We start from the raw sequence: 22,512 nt of genomic DNA on the forward strand, positions 1-22,512 counted from the left end.
GATAATTCCAGAACTATCTTTTTGCCCAGCGCATATGCGTCAGCGCATATTTCGGTCCACTTTTCACGGTTCAACGTTTTTACACGTCATATATTCGCCCATGTGAACGGATGCATTGGAAACCAATGGCTCAGTTGTTTGTGTATATCGGTCGGGCATAAATACGTTGCTGTTAATGCGCTTGCATAAAAGAAGCCTAAGGGACCTTTTACAAGGGACCACTGTCAAGCGGTTAAGTGCCTGCGCTTTCACACTTGAGCAATAATCACTTACTGACTGAAGGTGGAGCAGCCAGAGATCTCTACTGCCCACCTCCATTCAGAGTAAACAGGCAGCCATTCATAGATGAACCGCTGCCTGTTCACACGGGCCGATTATCAGCAGGTTTTTACCCCTGCATTAAATGAACAACAAACAATAAGTAAACTAATTAACAATCGCTGGCCATATTTACACTGAACAATTAGGGCTCCTTCACATAGGCTTTTTTCCTATTAGTGTTTTGCGAGCCAAAACCAGAAGCGGGTCCAAAATACAGAAGAAATGCAAATCTCTCCATTATACTTTGGCCGCCTGCAGACGGCCCGGTCGAATCCGGCAGCAAGAATTCTTGCCGCGGGACCCGACCCGAGCACCTGCAGAGAGCAGCGCGTATTTACCCACTCCCCGCAGCTCCGGATCTTTCATATGCCAGCTGCCCGGCAGCCGGCGCATGTGCAGACCGGAGCCGACGGCCAGTGAGTGACGTTTCTGTGCGGAGCTCTGCGAGCCCCGCACAAAAATGGAACATGCTGTGGTTTGTTTGCCCTGCGAGATTTCGCACGGACAAACCGCAGCCGTCTGCCTAGGATTGTGTTTGCTAACGCAATCCTATGGCAGCTTCCAAGGGCGGAAATGATACAAAAAAAGCCCTGTAAAGGAGCCCTAAGTGTTCAGCTTTCCACAATCCTGTGATTAACTCAACCATAATCGTTCCGTGTAAAAGGGCCTTTAGTCTATAATAGGGCTTCATGGAAGTCCAATACCTAATTTGTGTCCTAAAGCATAGATAGCAGAATACAGGTGATGTTTATGGCAGCCTGTATTCCGTGAACAGAGGGCTGACAAGAGCTTCAGCAAGCAGTAAATCATCAGAACACCGGTTGCTGGTTGTATTCTTCCAACGAAACTCATAGGAAAATTGGTGGAATTGGAAGGCCCGGTGACATCCGGTAAACCTGTCATGTGGGAGTCTATTGAAGAAGCCTCCGGCAGGTTTCCACGATGTCATTAGAGACAAAACCCTGTCTGGCCTTCTATTGGCTGCAGTCCTATGTGACCACTACAGTGCTTATAAAGAGAAGACCAGAGCATGGCAAGTGGCAGCAGGGGCAAGGCGGCAGTGGAAGGTGGTCAAGTGTTGGCAGTGGGAGATGGTCAGGTGTTGGCAGTGGGAGGTAGTTAGGTGTTGGCAGTGGGAGGTGGTCAAGTGTTGGCAGTGGGAGGTGGTCAGGTGTTGGCAGTGGGAGATGGTCTGGTGTTGGCAGTGGGGGGTGGTCAGGTGTTGGCAGTGGGGGGCGGTCAGGTGTTGGCAGTGGGAGATGGTCTGGTGTTGGCAGAGGGAAGTTTCTTTTTTTCTGTACTCTGCATCCTGCCCGCTGCCACAAATGCCTTGGAAAACCCCTTTAACCAGTTCCTGACTGCCCATAGAGTATAAATGTCTAGATGGCCCATGCCTGATAAGGAAGGAAGTAAAACTTCTGGTCTGGAAGTAGTTTTAAAGTGGCTCTGGCTGCAACACAAAAGGGACATGACACGTAAGGGATCAGAGTAGTTTAGATGCCGGGCTTCACGATGCACTTTCTCAGTCTGAAGACCCACTTATTTGAATAATCCATAAGCGTTTGCTCTTGCTAGCAAACTCTGTTGCTCATATGCAAAGTGACACAGTGACAGAGGACAGCGGGGATGTTTAGGACATAGAACCCATTCTTCGTCTGCGGGGTGACACAGTGACACAGCCAGTACTCATGCATTAAACATGGAGCTGTATGTATAATTATTACTCTCAGCTTGGATTGCGCTGCAGGTTTTCTTGCGCTCTCCTCATCACTCCGAGTCCCTAGGTGCTCTGTCGTTCCTCATAAGTTGGGGGAGGGAGAGATTGCTGGAGGGGTTTATAAAGTTGTCTTTGATTCCAATTCTCAACAGCTCCCAGAAGAGTTTAAGCTGCTGTGGCAATATCCCCTTCCCCGCAGCCCGAAGATTTCATTATCTGAGCAGCGGAGTATGAGAATGGAGATCTGTGCACAGTAAAGCTATCACAGTGCATGGGTATTGGGAGTATGCATTGTTTTACCATTGTGTGCAATGACTTTGGGCACTGTGCCAATAGTTTAGGCCTATGCATGTAGCAGGAATTTTATTATCTTCCCCACAATCCCTTTTGATTACTGATCTAAGCAGCTCATGGGCTCCAATGAAGAATCTATACCAGAGCTCCCCCTAAACCATCACTTGCCATATATAGCATATGTAGCACAGAGTCCTTGGACCACGCATGTCCTCATGGATTTATACAGCTAGTATTGACTACAATAATGGCTGTATACATCTGCATGCAGTGAGCTCCCCCTAGTGGATGCGGCAGGCATCCAGAATTTTATAATTTTTTGGAACAGGATTATAAAGGTGAAATAGGCACAGGATCTTTCATCTGTTTAGAAAAATTTGTTATACTTTGCTATGGGGCTCTAGTAATCCTAGAAACCAGAGGTGTGGTTGAGCAATGTAAGCAGTGTTGGATTTTTAGTTCATGGCGCCTACTGGATAGTACAGATTTTTATCACTTTGTTATTAGTTGTTAATGGATTACTAAAAGTGATACTTGCCCCTTTGCGAGAAAGTTGAGGGGGTTTGCAGTCAAGTTTTCATGACAGCAACATTATAGGGCTAGATGCACAGCAGCTGTGAATGCAAGTTGTGCTAGATAGGTTCGGGTGCAACTCATATTGTCCAATTTATGCTGAGGCAGCATATTGACGTGCATCTACATGTCCTGTTCGGATAGGAATAGGACATTTGATGAGTTTTTTGATGCTGACTTAAATTGTCCATATGTATAGCCTTATAGGCTATAATGGGGCCGTGTGCTGTCCATTGATTAACATGAACAGCACACGGCCCCAAATAGGCTAGAGCGGAGGGCCTAAACAAAAAGCGATAGTACAAATCAATTTTACCCAGAGGTTATTAGTATAACTTTAGCAGCACTGAAGGGAAGGAAATACACAAGTGAGCCTACAGCATCTCATGGCGCTCTGACTCAGCAAGACCTTCTCATTGGAACAAGAGCCATTTGTCCTGCTCTGATATATCATCTTCAGGCTCATTGCGCAGTGACTGCTGGCCTCGATAAGAACGTATGGTGCTGTCATAAAAATGGAAAAGACGGACTTTTCCTCCATTTACTGCAGCTGCAAAAGGTATACAGATAACCAGAATTGTTATATGTTTAAGGCCAGTTTCATAGAAGCGTATTGTAAGACATCCGTAATATACATCCACAATGCAGACATGTTACAGATGACATTACAACCGTGCGTCATCAGCATTTCATCATTGTTTGATCTGCATTTTTCATCATTGGTTTTATTTTCTACTGGGCCATATTTGCCAATTGTTGTGAATATGGGGCCAAAACCACACCCTATGTTTTTAAAACACGGCCATGCAAAATAAGGCCATGTGAGTAGATACATTGATTTACATTAGCTCCATAGTAAAACACGAACCGGATAGAGAGGAAAAGCATCTGAAAGCAGCCTAAAGGGGGATTTTAGCTTAACCCTTTCCAATCCAATTTGTATCCCGATTTTCCTAGGAGGCTTACTCTTTTTCTGCCGTTATACAACGGTGCTATCTGCTGGCTAAAGCCAGTACTGCATGAGGTAACACATTGGATAGGCTCCGACAGCAGAGAGACTGGCAATATACAGTAAGAGAACCCCGACGGATGTCTTCCAACATCGGAGCTGTACAGCCTTAAATCATAACGTCTTCAGAGGTCAGACAGTGGATTGGAAAGGGTTAAGGTGCTTTTAGACGGAACAAGATCATTCAAAAAAATCATTCAAATGAGCAATTGTTCGGTCTAAACACGAGCCAGCAACTGAACGATCAACGAGAATCTCTAGATCTCGACTTATAGTCATTGAATGTAAACCTTCATTCTAGATGATTAGACTGTGTCCTGGTCATGTGATGCATAGTGACGTGCACATACGTGAGCGTGGCACATGTCATTATCACATCTAGGAAAGATTTTCAGTTCACTTAAAATTCATGGTAAAAAAAAAAATTGCTGCTCGTCCAATATAACCAATATAACCATGTACAGACAGCTATTTTGGGGTGGTTGCCCCTTACTAGCCAAGCCAGCAACCTGCTGTACACTGATGAGGGGCAATCACCCCGAAACAGCTGTCTGTACATGGTTATCTTTTCTTTCTGGAGAAGATTCTGTCTTTGGCTCACAATTTCCAGTCATTGTTACAAGGTTTGTTAAAAAGTCTGATATTGACTTGCAGGAATGCTGCCTTCCAATAGGTGGCGCTGTAAAGGTTTTGTTCCATCTTTCCATTCGCATCTTTCCCAGAGGAGCGTGGATGACCTCATATAAATCTCCTAACACCTTCTAGGCACTCTGCGTAAGGAGAAACTATACTCTTCTTGACCTATGTCTATAGGGCTTTCACTACTTAAGAGAGAAACCTACTGCACACTAATGAGGGGCAATCACCCCAAAACAGCTGTCTGTACATGGTTATCTTTTCTTTCAGGAAAAGACTCTGGCTTCGGCTTACAATTCGCAGTCATTGTTACAAGGCTTGTTAAAAAGTCTGACATTGAATTGCAGAAATGCTACCTTCCAATACTTGGCGCTGTAAAGGTATTGTTCCATCTTCTCTTTTGCATCTCTCCAAGAGTAGCATGTATAGCTTTATATGTTTCCTCACACCTTCTAGGTGCTTAGGCTAAGGAGAAACTATACTCTTCCAGACCTACATCTATAGGGCTTTCACTAGTTAAGATAAAACCCCACTGCACACTGATGAAGAGCAATCACCCAGAAACAGCTGTCTGTGCATGATTATCTTTTCCTTCTGGAGAAGACTCTGGCATCGGCTCACAATTCCCAGTCATTGTTACAAGACTTGTTAAAACGTCTGACATTGACTTGCACGAATGCTGCCTTCCAATAGGTGCCACTGTGGAGACATTGTTCCATCTTTCCATGTATTTCATTTTCTTTCACACGTGGTGAGAATCGGCATCATGGGGACGAACGATCATAATTATGATCATTCGTCCCTATAGGCTGGCTGCACATCTCCCCGTTCACACATGTATAGCCAATCAGTGAGCTTTCTGAAACTCAACGATCAATTGACAAACTTTGGCTCATTCATTGGCTGATCATTGGTCCTTTTATACAGCCCAATTCTTGGGTGAACGAGCATTTGGAGAAACGTTTTGACCAGATAATCAGCCAGTGTAAAGGGACTACTAATCCTTGCACTGCATAAGGGAAAGCCTAGCTACAACTCTGAGTAGTCATTCCATTTCTGCACACCCATCAATGTTTTCTTTGAACAGAATTAAGTGTAATTCTCCTTTAACCCTTTCCAATCTAATTTGGATTCAGGGTTTCCTAAAAGGCTTTCTCTTTTTGCTGTTATACAACAGTGCCATCTGCTGGCTAAAGCCAGTGTGTGTGCGCCAGAGAGGCTCTGACAGCAGAGTGACTGGCAATAGATGGTAAGAATACCCTGCCGGACGTCTTCTGACATTGGAGCTGTACAAGCTTCAATAAGAATGTAGGAAGATGTCAGACAGTGGATTGGAAAAGGTTAATCTCGCCAGCTACCCCAAATGTCCCCTTTCAGCTCTTACTCTCACTGTACTCTGTCCAAATATTTGCTAAAATTTTAGACCGATCACCGTAGACATTTTGACGCCGAGTTGTATCTATGCTTTATCATCAGTGATGCGTTCTCACTAGAGATGAGCGAGCATACTCGCTAAGGACAATTACTTGAGCGAGCATTGTCCTTAGCGAGTACCTCCCCGCTCGGAAGAAAAGATTCGGGTGCCAGCGGGGGAGAGCAGGGGGGAACGGAGGGGAGATCTCCCGACCCCTGAATCTTTTCTTCCGAGCGGCAGGTACTCGCTAAGGACAATGCACGCTCGAGTAATTGTCCTTAGTGAGCATGCTCGCTCATCTCTATTTCTCACAGATCCATTCTGTATTGTGTGTCCCATCACAGAATGTCATGCTGGAATGTTCTTCCGCGTTCCTCTTGCATCTCACAGGCTATATTTCTCCCAGTACTTTTCTATGATGCATGTCCAACGCTTTGTCTACACATACACATTTCTAACCACTCCATGCAGCTTGGAAATTGCTATAATTTGGCTGTTCAATTCTCCTAACAAAAACTAACTTTCAGATATTTGCCCTAACGTTAAAATCATATACACAGCAACAACAATTTTACACCGGCAACGTCCTAGTGGGATCGGCAATGCAATTTCATGCTCACAAATTTTTATGATTACTTTTTATGACACATACAGAAGAATAGTTTTGCTGGTTCAGTTTCTTTATAGCACTGTTATTGCCGGGATACTTGTAATAAATATTCTTAGTCATCAATACAATCCTAGACACATAGCCATCTAAGTGTGCGATCGCTGCGACCAATCACAGGGCTCAGCATTGATTCCGCTAAGGCCAAAGATTGACCGCAGCAGTAATGCTCCTAGACAGCAGAGGTCGGAAGGGACCATAGCAGCATGCCCTGACATCAGTAAGGGCTCTTTCACACCAACGTATGCGTTTTTACATTCTGACGTACGAGCCGTAAAATCGCATGAATGAAGAATTGCCGCGATCAAGTCCTGATTTTAATTAGCGTATTTTTGGCCATTCATACGGGCAACTGCTTTGAAATCCTTGGAATGACTGCTAATTAGACATGAGCGAGCATACTCGCTAAGGACAATTGCTCGATCGAGCATTGTCCTTAGCGAGTATCTCCCCGCTCGGCAGAGAAGGTTCGGGTGTCGGCGTGCGTGACAGGTGAGTTGCGGCAGTGAGCAGGAGGGAGCCGGGGGGAGAGAGGGAGAGAGAGATCTCCCCTCCGTTCCTCCCCGCTCTCCTCCGCCGCTCCCTGCCCGCCGCCGGCAGCCGAACCTTTTCTCTCGAGCGGGCAGGTACTCGCTAAGGGCAATGCTCACTCGAGCAATTGCCCTTAGCGAGTATGCTCGCTCATCACTACTGCTAATGCTTAAATAGGGCCAGCTGTCTTCTTTTCCCAGTGTTGGACACAGCTAAACTCCCTCCCCCTACCTACAGGAGTTTCTGAGTATGGCCCCTTGCACACGGGCGGAAATTCCGCAGCTGGATTTCCCGCAGAATTTCCCCTCGTACACACCTGTATAGGATTGCATTACAATACGCAATCCTATGCAGATGGACGCGATTTGTCTGCGCGAAATCACGTGCAGAAAACAAATCGCAGAGGCCCGCACAAAAATGTCACTCCCCGGCCGCCGGCTCCGGTCTGCGCATGCGCCACATGAAAGATCCGGAGCCGTGGGTGCAGGTGAGTGCCGCGCTGCTCTCTGTAGGGGGTCGGGTCCCACTGCGAGAATCCTCGCAGCGGGATCTGACCCGGCTGTCTGCAGGCGGCCTATGTCGACAAAAGATAGGGCAAGCCCTATCCTTGGACGCAGTGCATAAAATCGGCGACTGATGCGCTAATTTTTTTTATGTGCCCTAAAATCGTTCATCTGAATGAAGAGATTGGAATCCAATGCCTCAGATGGTCGCGATTGTTTGATGCGGCTACAAAGCTGTGTATATACGGTCAGGCCTCCTTCCCACGAGCGTGACGGGGTCCGCCGCGTAATATTACGCAGTGAAGCCCGTCACGGCGCCCCCCAGAGCCCCTATACTTACCTGCGGGAGATAGCGTGAAATCGCTTCCCCGCCCACCACCGCCGCGTCACCGCCCGTCACCGCCCACCACCGCCGCGTCACCGAGCGTGTCACGTGACGCGGCCGGCCGTGTCACGTGACGCGGCCGGCCGCGTCATTTGGCGTCAGATGACGCGCGGCGGTGGGCGGGAAAGCGGTTTTTCACGCTATCTCCCGCTGGTTACAGCGGGAGATAGCGTGAACGGTCGGCTTCCATTGACTGCAATGGAAGCCGTCAGTGCGTACAGCCCGTCCTCACCCGCAGAAAATAGAGCATGCTGCGGGTGAGGACGGGAGAAATCGCGGTGCGTAATTCCGCGCTGGAATTACGCATCGTGAGCATTGTGCTATTAGGTTCAATAGAACCTAATAGCTGCGGGCAACGCAGCGGATTTTCGCCGCGAATTACGCGGCGGAAATCCGTTCGTGGGAAGGAGGCCTTAAGGCGAGTACAAGTTAATTTGTTGTTTTAATGTCATCTGCTCTTTAGGGTGCCCGCCCACTTTTGGGCACTTAAGTGCTGAAATCATTCCGTGTGCCCTTACTCTCTAGGGAGATTTTTGGATCACAGTTACATGCTAAGGACTAACCTTCTGTCCTGATTGTGAATGGGGAATCTGCTAGCCGCTTGGCTGAAAACTGTCCACCAAGTGAGGTCATCAGGAAGCAAAGAGTAAAAAATCCAATCCCCAGGACGAAAATCCTACGAGCGAAGAATGAGAGATAATGATGAAATATATCACGCTATTTACCAGAATAACCATCTTATCAGGTTTACAGGGTAAACGCTAGCATCTCTATTACCAGCCTCAATTTACATAAATGGCTATAATTACCCAAATCTTGTGTTGACTAAACAGGAGACAAACAATAAAAGCTAAACCATAACCTTAGAGAAGCACATACAGATTTATAATGTCATACATTCTCTGTGCCACAAATAAGCAATTATTGTTAATTGTCAGATGAAAGATCTCACATTAGCAAATCACTATGACTGTAACCATTACTGCAGAATAAGGGCTCGTTCATAAGGGCATCAGCGTTTTTACGTTCACCCATCGGTGCTGGAAAAACGAGTGAACGGGCACACAAAGCTAATGTTTGTGCGCCCGTTCAGGCAGCCTGACGCATACACGCCGAGGCCGCAATACAATTGGGAGGGGGAAGACAGTTAGCTCTCCTAAGCTGCCCCCCCCCCTTCCCTCTTCCTCGCCGGCCCTCAGCAAGGGGAGGAGCTAAGACGGGGTGGGAGATAGTGTGCTAAACTCCCGCCCCTTGTCAGCAGCCAGGAGTGGGAGGGTGCGGGTGCTTAGCAACTAGCTCCGTCCCTGTCCCGCTCCTCCTATTGCAAACAGCCTGCAAGGGGCGGAGAGGAGGAGAAAAGGGGGAGAGAGTTTAGCAGTCACGCTGCTAAATTCCCTCCCACCTCCCTTCTCCAGCAACTATCATAGGCTCCCACAGGAGTCTATGGAGTCGCCACCGTACTACGACCAGAAAGATCTTTCCAGGACTATCTTTTCTGCCTGGCGTAAAACAGCTTGGCACGATATTGGGAATATGCCTATCTGATCTGATGCATTGGAATCCAATGCATCAGATGGTAGCGTATATATCGGCCGGCTGTGAAAACGACGGCCAATATACGCTCGGGTAAATAAAGCCTAAGGGACCTTTCACAGAGGACGGAATTAGTCCGCTTGGACATTTCTGCGTCACAATGCTGGCCCTATGGGGCATGAATTCTGCATCTGTTAAAATCCATGCGTCTTTACTTCAAAACCAAAAGATTACATTTTGCAGCTGGAAAGCTTCCTGCTGTGGAGTGAAGGACGTCTCGCGGAATTGTTGTGGATTCCTAACATACAGAAGATGCAATTTTGCAATTAAAGTCTGTGTAACAAAATGCAAGAAATTCTGCAGGACGTTCCGCAGAACACCTTCCGCAGTTAAAAATGAATCAAAATCTGCTCTAATTGACAAAATCCACATCTTCGCTGCATCTTGCAGACAATTCCATCACATTTAATAGGTCCCTAAGGGTGCAAGTGCATTTTACTGTCAACTGGTAGGTTACACTCGGACTTGCAACTTAAAGCAATGGCAAGTCTAGATGCAGCCCAGCAATTTGCGGTGAAATGCTAGCGTTACTTGGGGCTACTAATGTTCAGCTACTAGCGCCCTTTACCTATTTTTGGGTTTAATTTGAAAAAAAATGATTGAATGGTACTTCATTCATATGAAAAAATGTAATGAAAGGGCTTATTGAAAAGACTCCATTTGGTTGTAGAAGGCCTACATTAGTAGAAGAGAGCAGTACTAGACTAATTAAATCTTTCAGGAGTCAGAATGAGGAAAATCATTCACCATGAAAAGAAATTAGCATCAGAAAATGACATATTATTTAAATAATACTTTTTTGATAAATGGGTTTTTAAAACATTTCTGGTGTTTTTTATATGACTATATAAAAAATCTTGAAATTTTCCAATTTGTACACTGGTTACTAGAGCAGATCTCTTGACAGATTTGCTAAACAGATTATGACAAGATGAGCAGAGCTCGACTGCACTGCTGGAAGCCTTGATAATGTAGGATAATAAGAGTCTACAGTCAACGATCATCCTTCCTCTTTCATACAGGAGTGATAATCGCTCACTGAATGGAGGTGGAGTGTGTCGGGGATCCTTACCGCCCGCCCGCCTCCATTCAGAGTAAACAGGCAGCCGTTCACGGATGAATGACTGCCTGTTTACAGGGGCCGACTATCGACAGGGTTTTAGTTCTGCAGAAACTGAACCACGAACAAATGAGTTGCTCGGCGTTCAGTCGTTGGCTGTCTTTAGAGAGGCTGCCATAGTGAGACAAGACCTTTAACCATTTGCAATCCAATTTTGGATTCAGGGTTTCCTAGGCGGCTTTCTCTTTCTGCCATTATACAATGGCGCCATCTGCTGGCTAGAGCCAGTACTGCGGTATGTGACATGCCGGACAGGACCCCGACAACAGAGCGGCCAGTAATATACAGTAAGATTACCCTGCCGGACGTCTTCCGACATCGGAGCTGTACAGCCTTCAATCAGAATGTCTTTAGATGTCAGACAGTGGATTGGAAAGGGTTAATGTATCCTTATAGGGCACGAACTTTGATTTTATAAGCCAGGTGAAAAAACTGTCCAACGCTGGACAAGTATAAAACAAGATCCTGTCTACACTCGACATGTAATTCCAACAAAAATACAAAATTCCTACTATTAAAATGTTCTTACCGGAATGGCCTGAGTGTAAGGAAACATCTTCGTACCAAAACCTTCCCATCAGAGTTAACAGACAACATCCTGGTACCCAAATGTTAGTCAACAGATGAAGTCACTTATCCAGAGTCTTCCAGCACTCCACCCTATGAAGAAGTACCGATATAGTTATTATTATCAGGTCAGGTGGGGTAAAGATGAAGGAAACATTCAAAGAATATATACAGATATAGGACATATAGTACTGTAGGGATACTACACCTTATAGCTGTAATACAGTAAATTTTATGTAATCTGACATTTATTGGACATTGTGGGCATTTTCATTGTGTTATATATTCACTATAATTATTTACTAACAGATGCATAAAAAATATGTCATAAAAATAATAGAAGACTAAAAGCGCATTTACACAGGTTGGTCTGGCAAAAATATTTGCTGGAACGCTAATTTCCCCGATTGGCCCGTCTGAATGCACAAAAGAACAGTTGATAAATGAGCAGTGCTGGTTTGTCGACTGATCTGCTCATTTATGCCCGTTGGTCAGTCGTACACCTCTAGACATCCATTACATCCCTAGAAGCAATGGGATGAAACTGAAAGGGAGTTAATACAGATTAGATATTAGAAAAAACTTTCTGACATTAAGGGTGATCAATGAGTGGAACAGGTTGCCACAGGAAGTGGCGAGTTCTCCTTCAATGAAAGTGTTCAAACAGAGGCTGGACAGACATCTCTCTGGGATTATTATTTAAGGCCCACTCACACACAACAATTATTGCTCAAAATTTATTCAAACGATGTCTTTTGAGCGATAATCGTTGCGTGCAAATGCTACCATCGTTAGCTTTTCGGCCGGACGACGATTTTTAGTTGGGCCAGCCAGCTGATAGCAGGGACCTCATGCTGTTATTCTCTGCGGGAGCGCTGATAACATTGTTTTCAGCTGCAGTCTCTTGGGAGAACAATGGAGCTGTATGCAGATAACAGACCCCCCACTGTTATCTGCATACAGCTAAGGGAGCTTCACTTAAATACAAATGAAGCTAATAAGCTACTAATAGGCATTAGTGCCCATTAGTAGCTATGCAAAACGATTGGTCAAAAGTGTTACTCCAACTGTCTTTTGAGCGAATTTTGAGCGACCATCTTTGTATGTAAATGGGGCTTTTAGTTATCCTGAACTGAGCAGGGGGTTGGACCCAATGACTCTGGAGGTCCCTCCAACTCTACCATTCTATGATTCTATAATCTCCCCATTTATACAAGGATATATGTAGCCAACCAATGGCATCTCTACAGGGGCAAGCAATCGTATCAAAAATAGTTCTTTTCCATGAAGCCAATGATCTGCCGTAGATGAAAGATAATGAACGAGAACTGATCAACATGCTATGCTTGTTAGAGATGGCCAGTTCTCAGCCCATGTAGATGGACTTTTAAGGTGCATTTACACAGGCTGATTATTGAGCACAAACATTCATTTTCCCAATTATGGACCCATGTGACTGTGCAAATGATTAGCTGATGAACGAGTTTCATCGGCTGATCTGCTCTTTTACGCAAACATAAAAATGCTTGCTGGTCGGCTACTGTGAATGGGGACATGTGGAGCTGATCCATAATAGCTATATGGTGCGAATGATCATATTAACAATTGTTCGTTCCCATAATGCCGATCATCTACTGTGTGTAAACAGCACTGAACGAGCACCAATTGACATGTTTGTTGATCCCCGATCCTGTGTAAATGGGCCTTTATGGAAGATCACATTAATGTTGGTGGAGCTCCCAGGACTGGACTTCCGTCAAGTAATAAACTGTATTAATAGCAAACAAGAAGATGGGGAACTGGCCTAAGGTTCAAGAAAAGGATATGAAGAGTGAAACGAATACCAGGCAAGATGGCAAAACTAAGGCCACTTTGATCCTTTCTATGTTACTGATATGCGAAAGAAAACATAGACTAGTTAGAAGAAAGTAGAGAAGCCGAGGACAAACACATCCCACTGTCTGAAAAGAAATTAATACATACTACAGTGCTTTCCAATCATTTCTGCTTTCTGCACACCTTGTCAGAAATTTCTTATCTTCTCCCTTGCTCCCTCGGTACCCCTTCTCAAGGCACACCGGGGTGTCGAGGCACCATGGTTGGGAATCACTGACTATTTTACTGCTTGGATTGATAATAATGTTCATGATGCCTTTAATTTGGTGGCTTTATTTGTGAGTGTAAATCACTAGTGTACGTAAGACTAAACCAAGGACCAGAATAGTATGAGGATGAGGCTCGAGAGCTATTAGTTTAGAGATAATACAAAATTAAAGACAGCTTGTAGGCTGAAAACAATCCTAAAACCCAAAGTAAATTGCGGAATTCCTCTTCAAATGCTGCAGTCTCATCTTATTCTCTTAGAAGTCTCACTAGCTTTTTGGATATCAACTTGAATTGAAGTGGACCTGTGCACCTACCTCACTAGAGATCATCTGTCTACATCCATCTACTACACACCGCATAAAATTATCAGATTTGCCGGCAGGGGAGAAAGAATAATGCAAACAGAATCAAAGCAAAAAGGAAAGAATAAAGAGTGAATACAATCACCCTAACCTCCGTGGTTTACTTGTCAAACAGTAGACTTTACAGAGAAGACAAGATTTATGAGTGCGAAATATCTGTTTCTTCAATTATTCTGCCTCTTTACCTGTTTTACGTCCTTTTATGTCTCTAATACAGATAGGGATTAGGCTGACTCTGTGGTTGGCCATACAGACGAGCTTCGTTACAAATGAGGAAGCATATGTCTTAGGGTGAGTAATCCTTCGAATGAGCAAACGATAACAGAGTCATTTGCTTAAAGTGTAATCAATTTACACAAGTAGATAAACATTTACATTTTTTCATCATTCTCTCGTTAACATGATGGTTGGTTATTTAGGGGACTTCTCTAGCCTGGCTAGTTACAATGGATCTACCACTGGTGCAGTCATCGTCCTCTCATTTCAGGTCCAACATTCTTCTCCGATTCATTTCTTCATTTCAACAATATTGGGATGGGGCAGGTCATTACATCTCCTAAAGAAGAGAACTGGGTTGTCAAGATAAGTGACATTGCGTCACAGCCCCAAACCTCTTGTAATTAGGGGCTAACTACACTGTCTTTAGCTCCGTCCGTTTGCATGATTCTTCAAGTTTGAGTCTGGAAACCCATGGCTAGGCTGGGGCACACTTCGGAACAAGACAGTGTGGTTAACCTCTTAGGAACTTGGGGGGGGGGGGGGGGGTGGACTAAATTACAGCATGTTGCCTACAGTAACATATTGTAGGAGCAAAATGATATCTCTAATAAGACACTATTAAAGCCTAATGACTTTCTAACAAATACAACATGCTGTGTAACATGATGGCTGTCTCTTTTTTTTGTATCTCTTCTGCTTCAAATGATGTTCTGCATTCTGCATTATTCAGTAGTATTAGCTCACTTATGGTGAATAAGGATTTCATGGCTCAATGGCAAAATTTACAACGGGGCCACTTCCATGTGGTAGATCATAACATTACATGCCCCCATTTTGGGTAATGCATTGCCAAGGCTTATTTTATTCACCCAACTATCCATTCTTTGTAGGAGAGAGAATTGGTGTAACTGGTTTATGCTTTCTTCATATATGTGTCGGAGGCTCCATTCAGAGCCTCCAGTGCAGATATAGTACAAAATAGCACAACTATAACAAAGCCAACTGGACCCTAAATGGCAGAACTTGACTTCACCAATAGCAGTGAGCTTTCCTGGGTATTAACTGTATCTCTCAGTACTTAGATACCCCCAGAACTTACAATACAGCTTAACAGTGTAACAAGTGGATGTTGCAATCATAATAAATATGAAGCATAGATTAACACAGTAGAAAATAATACAAACTAGGAACTCTCCAGTAGATAATAAATAGTATGGAATGGAAATAACAACTAGTGAAACCTATCCCTGATGCTCACTGCACCTATGCCTCCTCGTGTCTCTCCTTGACACTGACCCTAACATCGACACCGCTGTCCCTAACTAGGCCTCAGTTTTTCCTACTGGTGGCCCTAGCTGAAATACTATCCTTGAGAATAGGAGGGCACAGGGATCCAGACAAAAGTCAAAGAAGCAAGCTGAATAATGGACAAAAGATAATCAGATGCAAACAAGGGAAGAAGCCAAAAATCAGAGGCTAGCAAACAAGACTGATCTAGGCAACCATAGCTAACAAATAGCCAGCAGGTCTGCTGCATAATCCACTGATCATATTGAAGAGACTGTATTGTATTGTATTTTAGGATTAATTTTCAATCGCTCAGCCTCCTGAGGGTTTTCAGTGTGTTGGTGATAGTGGTCGGGTATCTACCTGCTCCACTGAGAGGAATGGAGTTGCTGCTGCACATGTGCAACCAGAGGTTCTATTCCACACTACACAACAGAAATGGACCAGAGTTGAACTGTGAAATAGGGGATCCCCTAGTCTCAGGATCAGTGCAGGTCCCCCACCGATCTATCAATTTTCACATATACAATGGATGGGTAAAAACTGAAAAAAAATGTTCCATCACTGGAATACCCCTTTAAGAGACCTAACAATAACCTTGAAAATAATTCAAATTGGAGCCTTGCAGAGAACAGTAAAGAGGCATCCATGAAGCCAAAATCAGCTAGGAAGGATGGCTCCCACTCCTGTGCCAAGCTGGAAGGACAAGTGCTTGAACTAGAGGATGAAATTCAAATATTTAAAAAAACATGGCAATGTGAATAGAGATGGGAATTACCCAAATTTATGCCTTTATTACTAATAGAATGTGGTCTGATTGTAATCTAAGTCACAATTATAGACAAACACAATCTAACTAAACTAATACCGTTGTACTGTCCATGCCTTTTATGGAGCAAACTGAGTAAACATCCCCAGTCTAGGGAGAAAAAGAAAGTGAATCTCTGTGTTAAAGACATTTCTAATAGCTATTCAAGAAAAGGTGTTACAGTTAAATTGATGAGATTGGAAGTAGAGGTTTCATGGGTAATTTGCCCATTAAATAAAGGCACACAACCCCTGGTTACTGAAAATCTGTCCTCAAGAAAGATTGGTAAGTGTGAGCCATGTCTCGATGCAAACAACTTTCAGAAGACCTCAGAAGACATGTTATAGAGATGCATAAAGCTGGAAAAGGCTATACAAGCATTGCTATAGACCTTGGTTTACATTAATCCACGATTAGACAAATTATCTACATTATAAATTGAGAAAATTAAAGACTGCTGCTACTCTCTCTAGGATTGGGTGCACTGTTATTGTTATGTCCAACCAGGACGTGCTGGATCTGTCACCCACAGATATCCCACAATGGCAAACAAATAGTGATAAAACAAAACAGAACAAAAAATACGGGAAACTCTGTCCCTATATAACGAAACACAGGAGGGGAACCTGCCTGGAAGCAGGGTGATCGTTCCGATAAGTCCCGCCCTGACCGTGTGCCTCAGCCCCTAATTGACCCTACGTGGGAAAGGGGAAAAACACAAGAAACCAAAAATAAGAAAGCAAACAAGTGCAGTACTTAGCTCTGAGATGCACTGGTAACTGAGAGGTCCAGGACCAAACTCTGACTACTAGTCCAGCCAGAGAGAGACTGAAAATCAACAGCAATTCAGCTCAGTAGCAGGCCAAGCTAAATAGCCCTGATAATTACCCATAAGTGCGACCAAGCCCGTCACACCTGACACCACACCCACCTGAGCCAGAAGATGTTGAAACATCTCCAAAATCAGCACCAGACTATCAGCAAGGAAGCAGTCCCAGAACTGCCACAACAGTTATGGTCACTGCAAGAGCACAACTGGCAATCTTGAAACAGAACCCAAGGGTAACAGCAGGAGCCCTTATGAGAGACTCCATAAACTACAAAAACCTACAAAACTACAAAATCACTGAACAAAAATGGTGTTCTACCTACACGTTCTACAGTGCTTCTGGAAAAATTCTCTGCGGAGAATTCTCACAGGGACCTGACAGCTTTCCACCCTGCTCCCCCGTGGCGGAATATTGCTAGCAATATCGATATTTCGTCACAGTCGTGGACAGGAGGCCTTACGTATTGTTTAGGCCAGACTCACATGACCATATGCGTATTTGCACAGGCTTGAGCGTAGCGTTTTTGCGGAATGAAGAATGCTTTTTTGACTGCACATTGGTGTATTAAACTGTGCTTTTTGCACCCACAAGTCATGTTCATTTGCACAACACAGACGCACCAATTGAAATAACTAATTAGTCTAATGAGTTCCAGATGTGTTCTTTATTCCAGCGGAATTACGCAGCATGTCACGCATCTCCTAGCATATTGAGTGTACATGTGCTACCCCCCAGTAACGTCTAAGGGGACCTTTAGTGCACAAATGCACAGGAAAATAGAGCATGCTGTGGGTTTTTGTGCGTGACCAAAATGCGCAGGAATATACGAGTCTGTGAACGCACCCACTGCGGGTTCTTTTCTTGGCATATTGTACACATAAATTTTGTGCGCGCAAATACATCTGTGTGAATCTGGCCTTAATTTTTATATATTTTTTTGCTTTAGTGTTTTACTCTTAGCTGTGCCTTATTTTATTTCATTATATAAAGGATGGTTTGAACACCCCTGAGGAAGCCACAGATCTAGGGGCAGGGGCGTAACTATAGAGGATGCAGGGGATGCGGTTGCACCCGGGCCCAGGAGCCTTAGGGGGCCCATAACGCCTCTCTTCTCCATTTAGGGAACCCAGTACTATGAGTAAAGCATTATAGTTGGGGGCCCTTTTACAAGTTTTGCATCGGGGCCCGGGAGCTTCAAGTTACGCCTCTGTCTAGGGACAATATGGTGGGGCATCTTGCCCTCGGGGTCTTAAGCTTCCACACCTCTTTACCTATAGATTTTTAGTTTCTGATGCCTTTTTATGCCACATCATGAGTTATTTGGTTGGTTTGTTACATCTTGTTGGGGAGGGGTATGTTTTCTAGCAGACCGTTGGCTTTTCATATAGATCCTACTTGGGGAGTTATGTATATACCTATTTATCTTATCATACTGTACTGTATATATGTCCTTTAGCAAAACCGTATTTAGAGTATTTTTTCTCTTTTCAAATGTCCATGTCTTTTCATTTTTCCTTCTACTAATAAAATGTGTTAGATTAGTAAGTGCCCTTACTTTTTAGTATTTTTATTTCTTTTTAGTTTGTCATATGTTGATTTGTTACGCATCGCTTAGTACCCTATGTGGTGTTTATTCTGAGTGGTGCCCATCAGTTGTGATACAATTTATGGTGACACTAGACTTCAAAGTTAGGACTTAGAACTTCTTACAGAATAGATATGACCCTCATTATCTACGTTCCCATGCAGTTTTCAAGGTTTTCCTTGAAGATCGGCTCTACTTTGGCGTTTCATTTGAATTCTAATTTTAATATCTTAAAATAATTTTTTCCCATCCAAGAACATCTTCCACATCTCCGAAGAAAATCAGACCAAAGAAAAATATCAGTTGTTATGGAAACACAGTTTCGCCCATTATACGCTGTACTACTCATTACTGCTAAGGGACCTTTGATATGGGACGGAATAGGCCACACAACACTTTGCAAGGCGCAGTAAATTCTGCACTAAAATCAGCAGGCTACTTGCAGATTTTGATGCGGAAATTGAAAATGGCTTAAAACTTGCCTGCAATTCTGCATCAAAATCGGCAGTTAGACTTGTGTATCTTGATCTGTGGAGTGGAATTGGCTGCATCCTAATTCCGTCCCTTAGTGTTCGCTGTAATACGAGTCATAACAGTATTTCATATTCAACGTCTGAGGCTAATATGCCAAATCCCTGTGATTCCTGCAGACAGCAGCGCCACGGTCGACATATCCTGCAGGTGAGCATTTAAAATACCGCGATGATTGCTTGTGATTGCCATATTATGCTTGAGATGTAATGTCTTTTGCTTAACCTGACACTGTATGTTCATGCCAGAAACTGGAACCTGTAATAAATGCATATGATTCCGGCAGCGCTGTCTACATCCGCAACAAGTAACGTCCCGATCTAGAAATACCCGCTGTCCAGATTGAATGCCATTTATCCAGAAGTGTAATGCAGAACTTTGTGAAACAGGTTAACTCTAGCCAGAGGTGTAACTTGAAGATTCGGGGCCCCAATGCAAAGTCTGTAACAGGGCCCCCAACTATAATGCATTATTCATACTACTAGGCTCAATATATGGAGAAGTGGTCTTATGGGCCCCCTAAGGCTCCTGGGCCCGGGTGCAACCGCATCCCCTATAGTTACAATAAAGTTACATCTACAATAAAGAATTATTTGGCCCTATAAAATATCCCATGTTGGAATTCTTGACCATTTTCAGAACCTCTGCTCGTGAATTTAAATATGAGCAGCAACAAACCTGTCCGCATCATGTTCATCTGACACAGACACATGACTTAGGGCTTGTTCACATGAGCAACGGAGCCACCATCTCCAATTTACATAAAAATCCCAGACAAAATACCAATGTCAACAGTGCCATTTTGTCCGGGAAAATGCCGCAGTGCGTAACCACAGCCGGACAGAACACATCATAGCCAATGGCTTCAATTCGGCACTGTTCAGGACCAGCATGTGTTGAATCCGGGGTGGTGTCTTGAAGAGGGCAGGATTAGCTTGAGTAGGAGCCTAAGCTTGTGTCCCAGTGGTTGCTACCCTACCTTTAGCAATGGCTCACCAAGCAGGTGGATTACTCAACAAAAAAGGATTGAGCAGTTGTCGCGTGACGCCAGTACCTCTGAGGATAACATTGTCCGATAATAAAGAGTCCAAGCCAAATCAATCTTTGCAAAACCGGAGGCACACAGTTTTACTATAGCGTGCAAATTGTAGAAGTTAACATCCATGAAACAGTTTCATCCAACCATGGAATCTCCAACAGTATTTTACACAGATATTTAACAGCAGTCCTTGTTGCTCAAACTCTCTCTCTCACACAGTCTATTTTCTAATATCCTTGATGGATAGCTGAAGTGGCCAGTCTAAGTTATCTGAGTCTTGCTCTGAGCAGTGACTAGTGGAGGAGACTGACAGGACTTGTCGGAGGAACAATGACTTCTCCCTAACAGGGTTGTGAATCACTCACAATTCCAAGGCCCGTTTTCCTTTTTGGTTGCATGGGGTCTGTTCTTACTCAGACGCCGTCTGGTAGGGTGGAGAAAGACTCTCCTGCGGCTGGTTCCATTACTTATTGTCCGCCAGATGCAGCTTGACGAGGACCGGTTTCCCTTTGGTGAGCCGACCACAAGTTCCAAAGGCGCTTGTGCCCCGGAACCACCGAACCATTCTCAGGGTCGACTACCCCAGATAGTCCCTCTGCTTTTCTCCTTTTTTTTATCTCCCCTAACTCTGTGATGTCAGCTCTTTTATCTCTTCTCCCCCTAACCAATCCCGAGCCACGGAAATTCCTGCAACCAATCAGGAACTAGCTAAGGAGTGATGGACAGAACACTGTGTGGTTTAGTGTAGATGACACACATACAAACACCAACAGAGCTATACCAACACCAGACAAAGACCTGTTAATGATACACACAAATAACCTACTTGAGGCAGGACACATAAAGTGACAAGGGCACACCAGAAAGGATTAGCCACATAAGTGCTGTGGGGGCCCCAATACTTTGGGCAACTACACTGGCACTTCTGTTTTTAGTGTTTTACGGTTCTTAGGGCTTATCTGATGCACACTTTTTTTGCGTGTGAAACTCACGCCCACAAAACATGACAAAGCAAACCCATTGATTTCAATGGGTTCGTTCTCATGAGCGTGTATCTCATGTGCAATTCCTGCGTGCGAGAAAAGATAGGACTTGACCTATCTTTCTGCGTTTTATGCAGAAAGCCGCCATAGAAGTCTATGGCAGGTTACAAAAAGCAAGGGGAAGGGTATGACCATGGGATCACGGGGGATCATGAGAACGGCAAACCCCAAGACCCTGTAGAGAATGGAGTAGCAGTGCGCATGTGTAATTACTGCTCGATTCGCTTCTATGGGAAATAGCTAAATGCAGAGACAGTGTATGGGCGGTGGTCCTGCATGCATATCACTACTCCACTGACTAGGGTGACTGGGGTGCACTGTCTTTGGGATCAGTGAGGCTCCCAGAGGTCGGACCGCCAACAATCAAACATTCTGTACATAAGTGATAAATGTTTTAGTGAGATAACCACTTTAAGGACGTATTCACACAAGCGATTTTAATGTCTTAGTTCTGTCCGAATTTGAAGGCTTAAACAGATGGGCTTGTCTTAGTCTCGTTATGTGTCCGTGAAAATCACAGCCTCAAAATGGGACGAAATGAAACGATCATTTTCAGTATCGGGATTCTCTCATGTTCTTATGACGAGCGCAATAAAAGATAGGACTTGCCGTATCTTTCTTGTATGGAGTTTTCCTAGGGCAGGACCTATCCTAGCTTCTTTTTTCAAACTCACACACTAAAGAGCGGAAGTTGAATACTATGAAAAAATAGACCCCCCCCCCCCCTTCGATTCATGCGCAACTACGCTCTGCAGCGGCGGTGATTTCAATGAGTTTGTTCACATCCGCGTATTTGGCATTTGTGCCCAGGGAAAGAGAACATATTGAACTCATTACGCTAATTGCCCATTTCAATGGCTGAGAGCATCATTATGTGTTTTTTGTGCGCACAAGTGCCCAGGATTTGCACGTGGAAGAAGTATAGTAAAAAATGCACTTGTGAACGTGAATACGCAAAACGAAACCACTGATTTCAATAAGAGTTCAGTGGTTTCGCTTTACTGCGGGCAATTCTCAGTCGTGAATACTACAGCTGAGAAAAGATAGTACATGCCCTATCTTCTCGCGGTCTCTTTCAAACTTCTGCGCTCTTGCGCGGAGTTGGAAAACTTGGCGAGGAAAAATAAATTTTCCTCGTCCTGGCGCTACTACGCTTCGGCCCGGAAAGCGTAGTGGCGACCACAGCATTGGGTTTAAGCCTTGTATGACCAAGACAAGATAGGGCCTGTCCTAGCTTTCTCGCATGTAGTGAACACATGGTGTGGGATCAGCAGCACCTATCTTCCCGCGGTTATTTTTAAAACTCCTGCTCTCTGGAAAGCCAGCAAAGGGGAAGAAATTCCCCTCGTTGAGGCGCAACTACGCTCCGTGC

At 44.4% G+C, this 22,512-nt stretch overlaps 1 protein-coding gene across 1 annotated transcript in view; it reads right to left on the reverse strand.

The window, feature by feature from the left end:
• MGAT5B (alpha-1,6-mannosylglycoprotein 6-beta-N-acetylglucosaminyltransferase B) overlaps positions 1–22,512 on the reverse strand; it is a 90,814-nt gene that overhangs the window by 54,953 nt on the left and 13,349 nt on the right. Inside the window, exons 2-3 of the mRNA XM_066586394.1 lie at positions 11,293–11,423; positions 8,614–8,726 (exon numbers count right to left, since the gene is read on the reverse strand). Coding sequence (XP_066442491.1) covers positions 8,614–8,726; positions 11,293–11,360 — 181 coding nt within the window. The 5' untranslated portion in view covers positions 11,361–11,423. The remainder of the gene's footprint in view (positions 1–8,613; positions 8,727–11,292; positions 11,424–22,512) is intronic.

The sequence above is a fragment of the Eleutherodactylus coqui genome, chromosome 13, assembly GCF_035609145.1.
Source record: "Eleutherodactylus coqui strain aEleCoq1 chromosome 13, aEleCoq1.hap1, whole genome shotgun sequence".
In the NCBI taxonomy this organism is placed as follows: domain Eukaryota; kingdom Metazoa; phylum Chordata; class Amphibia; order Anura; family Eleutherodactylidae; genus Eleutherodactylus; species Eleutherodactylus coqui.